Raw genomic sequence first — 4,094 nt, 5'->3', positions numbered from 1 at the left:
ATCATCAGCTGTTGGATCGATGCATCGATACAAAAGATTATTATTTATATTATTTACACCTCTACTAATTACGCATTAAATCGGAAATGGACCATACAGTGACACTTTAAAGTATGATATTCTGGCCTCAGATTATCTTAGAACGTATTTTATTGAACAACAGAAAGAGAACGTGCAGCTTTCACTGGAGCGCTCCATTGGAAGCTGCTGCTGCTGCAGTTCATGCTGCTGTTCAATAGTTGCTGCCATCTTCCTCGTTGTGTTTTCTCCAGCGTCGTGCAGCTTCGTCGTCACGTCCTCAGAACCCCGCCCACTTTGCATTCAAAAATTCTGAACACATCTCTGCGTTGTGATTGGCCAGTTCTAGGGCCTGGTGCTTTGATGGAGGCTAGACCAACTCGCAGGGAAAAATGGCCGCTGGTGGGGGGGGGCTAGTTTACTAGGCTAAAGCTGAACCAGTTAATCAGACAAGCTGCTGTTTCTTATTGCAGCTTATCTTATCTTAGCATTTTAGCTACCCCTGCTCCCGGTTCAGGTACTGATCCGCTGTTGGAGTTCTCTGGGTTTATGTCTCTCTTCCAAATATCAGCTGTTTGTTTTCTGCTAACGCTAAATGCTAACCATCTGGTCTTCTCTCCACAGTTTCATTCACATTCTGGTGCTGAATGTTCTCATAGTGGCAGCCGGCGTTCTGATGGCCATGTTTTACCCCAACATCGGATCTATTATACGGTACGTATGCGGCTCTGTTGGTGATGTCATCCTGGGAAGCTTCCTCAGGCGGACTGTTGGCCTCAGACCCTAACCAGACCAGGGTTCCCCCTGAGAGCCCCGGTCCCCGATTTAATCCGCTCCATGAGACCCCGGCTGCTTCCAGAAGGTCTCTGCTGAAGCTTGGAGCGTTTAGAAGCTCTGATGAGAGAACGAATCGGATCATCCGGTTCTGCTTTAAAAGCAGCTTCTGCCTCCTTTGATCATTTCTCTTAGTAAAGTTCATTTAGTTGGATTTCATTCTCATCAACTCCTTCATCCACATCAGCTTCACCTGTGAGGAAAAAAACTGTTTAGAAGTTATGAATAAAAGTCACAAAGCTACACCTTCAGCCTCTGAACACCAGGCCTCACCAGCGGGGGGCGCTAAAACGCTGAAACCCTAAAACTGCCTTCAAGCGAGAAGACCATGAAGAAAACGGATGTTAAACTGTGCTTGATGGACAGTTTAGTGTTTTTCCTCTTTCTCCTCCTTTAAGACTCCTGGAACCTCCATCTGTTAACAGCTTCATTAAAGGAGAAGTCCGCTCCGCAGGAATAATCAATGGATCATTATTTATACCTAAAACTAATACGTTTGCGGTGATTTCATGAATTTAGAGTTAATCAGTATAAAAATAAAATTTTTTGTTCTGATCAGAGTCTGGGAGCGGCCATTTTTACCCAAATATAGTAACACCTCCATCCTGACTTTTTTCTCTGAATTCTTTCTGAATTCTGACAGCTAACAAACATGTTAGCATCCAGCTGTAACCATGTCTGTTTTACAGACTAGCTCTCTTGTTTTAATCACCTTCTGATCTTCCATTAATGAAATAGCATCAGCAGGGGCCCCCAGGGACGGAAAAAGTCGCCACCAATGTGTTCCTGTTCCTCCCAAACATCTCACATCTCTGTCAGTGAAGCTGAGTTGCTCCACATCACTTCCCTCATGGTGCCCATCTATATTAAGATCAGAAACTCTGAAATGAAAGTCAGAATATTAACCTGAAATAAAATTTTAAAATCTGTTAACTTTTTTCATTTTTTCAATGGCCCTAATCCTCTACTGTAGCTTCATAATCACTGCAGGGTTCACATCTTTCCTTCAGCGCAGCCTCTTTCTATCCAGGTTATATGTTTGTGTAATATACTTGTGTCCAGCAGAGGGCGGTGTTGGGTCTGATCTTCCTCCTGTGGAGCTAACTCTCCGTTCCTCTCTGCAGGTTTTCTGGCGCCATCTGCGGCCTGGCTTTGGTGTTTCTGCTCCCTGCTTTAGTCCACATGGTGTCCCTGAAGCAGCAGGGGAAGCTCACCTGGCTGTCGGCCATTTGCCACAGCGCCCTCATCCTGCTGGGCGTGGCCAACCTCATCGCTCAGTTCTTCATGTAGCATCTGGAGCTGCAGTTGGTGACGAGGAGACAAACATTTATCGTCTGCACATTTATTTCTCCCCTTCTCCCGTATTAAAACCTCATGATTCTATGGCAGGTAAAATAAAAATGAAACACGGCAACATTTTGCTTTAATATTTCTAATTCAGCATCTGGCCTGAGGTCCAGAGCAGGTGAAGTTACCCACAGAGACATGACAGCTGGACGGTCTATAAAGGTGGATGAGTGATGGAGAGGGAAGGATGGAGCCTTTGGAAAGAGATCTGATGGAGCTTTCATCCATGGCTGCCAGATGTCCTCCTCAGAGGAGCCAGAAAGGAGCAGGAGTCGGGTTTTAGCAGAGCGTTCCTCCAGCAGAGACTCCACCCTGGAAAACCACGTCAGGGTTTTCCGAAGGTTCGGACATAACGCTCCGTAGCTCCTGGTTCTGGTGGAGCAGAACCGGTCCAGTGGAGGAATATGGCGGGGCGTTGTTGGAAATAAAAGGGTGGAGGAAGAGAGTCTGGATTTCTGGTTTGGTTCCGTTAGAAGAACCCTGTTCATTCAGGAAAACATGGAAAAGTTCGGCTGACCTCCAGGAACGTTAACCTCCTCATTAGCAGAGCAGCTTCCTGATCAAGTATTAAAGATGTTTCCCTTTTTCACCAACACATTTATCACAGGATTAACTTGCTTTGAATTTGGGTTGCAGGTTTTTTTTTCCAGTCTAGTGGGAATTTAATGTCAAAGTTTTGATTGGAAATATTTAAACTAAAAGTTGATCTGATCAGAAATGATGTTTAGATGCCAATAAAATCACCTTAGAAGCTGTTTAAATGCACAAGTAGCCAAAGTAGAGACTGAAGCGCTTCCACTGTTCCTCGCCCAGCGTTCTCATCTAGCTGTCATAGATCTACGCTTGTTTTAGGCCCATCAGAAGGCGGAGCATCAGTGAGTCCTGATGGCACCAACCAATGGGAGCTCCTGAATATTAAAGGACCTTAGAACGGAGCCCTGAGGAACGCCCGCTTTGGTTCTTGTCCTGCTGCTGATGGCTGAGCCGTGCTCTGAGCCCGTCTGGGCGGGTTGGGGCCGCCATCGGGCCCCGTGGGACTCTGATCTGATTCGGTTTTGGATCCACAGTCCTTCAGCTTCTAAAACCAGTGTTTCCATCAACAGTTGATTAAAACCAGGATTTTTCAGATGTTCTGGTTAGAACCGGGTCTAAACCACGGAGGCCTGGATGGGTTCAGTCTGAGGAGCCGTCAGATGAATCTCAGCAGCGAATCAGAGGAGTTCCTGCTAAATTCCCACTGTGGGACTGCAGCCGTTCTGGTTCTGTTGGACCTAAACTAGAATCTATTTTTTTATTGTGATCAGATATGAATTAATGAGTTTGAATTTCCTGCCTTGCTTTAATGCAGATGATCCTTATTATGGAAATAAGGATCTTTGATCCTTTTTTCCTCTATTTTCTTTCTGGTTTACAACATTAGTTCCTTTTCTGTCTTTTTTTTGTTCCTTTGGTTCATTGATGGATTTTCCATCCATAATGTATAAAAATGATATTTATAAAGAGATAATCTATCATATAAAGTGTTCTTCCTGCCATCGGCGTCATGAGCTGCGATAGTCGCTGCTTTCTGAGCGATAGTCGCCTTTGATCAGGCGCAGCGTCTTCTCTGCACACGTTAACATGATCTCAGCAGGGTCATGATGGAAAAAGGGAATTTATGTAAAAATGTTGAAGTTCTGTACTTTTATGAATTTTATTAAATTTTCTGTTGATTTGAACGTTACGGTTTGAGTTTTTGGACTCGATTCTGCAGCCAGAAGGATGATTTTATCCAGCTCCTTCATTCATTGTTTATGTTCCGACTTGGAAAAGGATCCTTCAGAGAAATATGTCTGTGAATATTTCTCAAATATCCGCGTGTTTGGGATAACTCATGGATATGAGGAGGCCGGGTC

The 4,094-nt window shown here is 44.6% G+C and overlaps 1 protein-coding gene across 1 annotated transcript in view; it reads left to right on the top strand.

Moving 5' to 3' along the window:
• slc38a9 (solute carrier family 38 member 9) overlaps window positions 1–3,875 on the top strand; it is a 29,209-nt gene extending 25,334 nt beyond the window's left edge. The window contains 2 exon segments of the mRNA XM_015401803.1: window positions 643–732; window positions 1,977–3,875. Coding sequence (XP_015257289.1) covers window positions 643–732; window positions 1,977–2,142 — 256 coding nt within the window. The 3' untranslated portion in view covers window positions 2,143–3,875.
• Window positions 3,876–4,094: the final 219 nt, after the last annotated feature.

This window comes from Cyprinodon variegatus, unplaced genomic scaffold, assembly GCF_000732505.1.
Source record: "Cyprinodon variegatus isolate N-32 unplaced genomic scaffold, C_variegatus-1.0 Scaffold1261, whole genome shotgun sequence".
Classification (NCBI taxonomy): Eukaryota; Metazoa; Chordata; class Actinopteri; order Cyprinodontiformes; family Cyprinodontidae; genus Cyprinodon; species Cyprinodon variegatus.
Note: the sequence above shows the minus strand (reverse complement) of the source record. Positions and strands in the feature narration are given on the sequence as shown.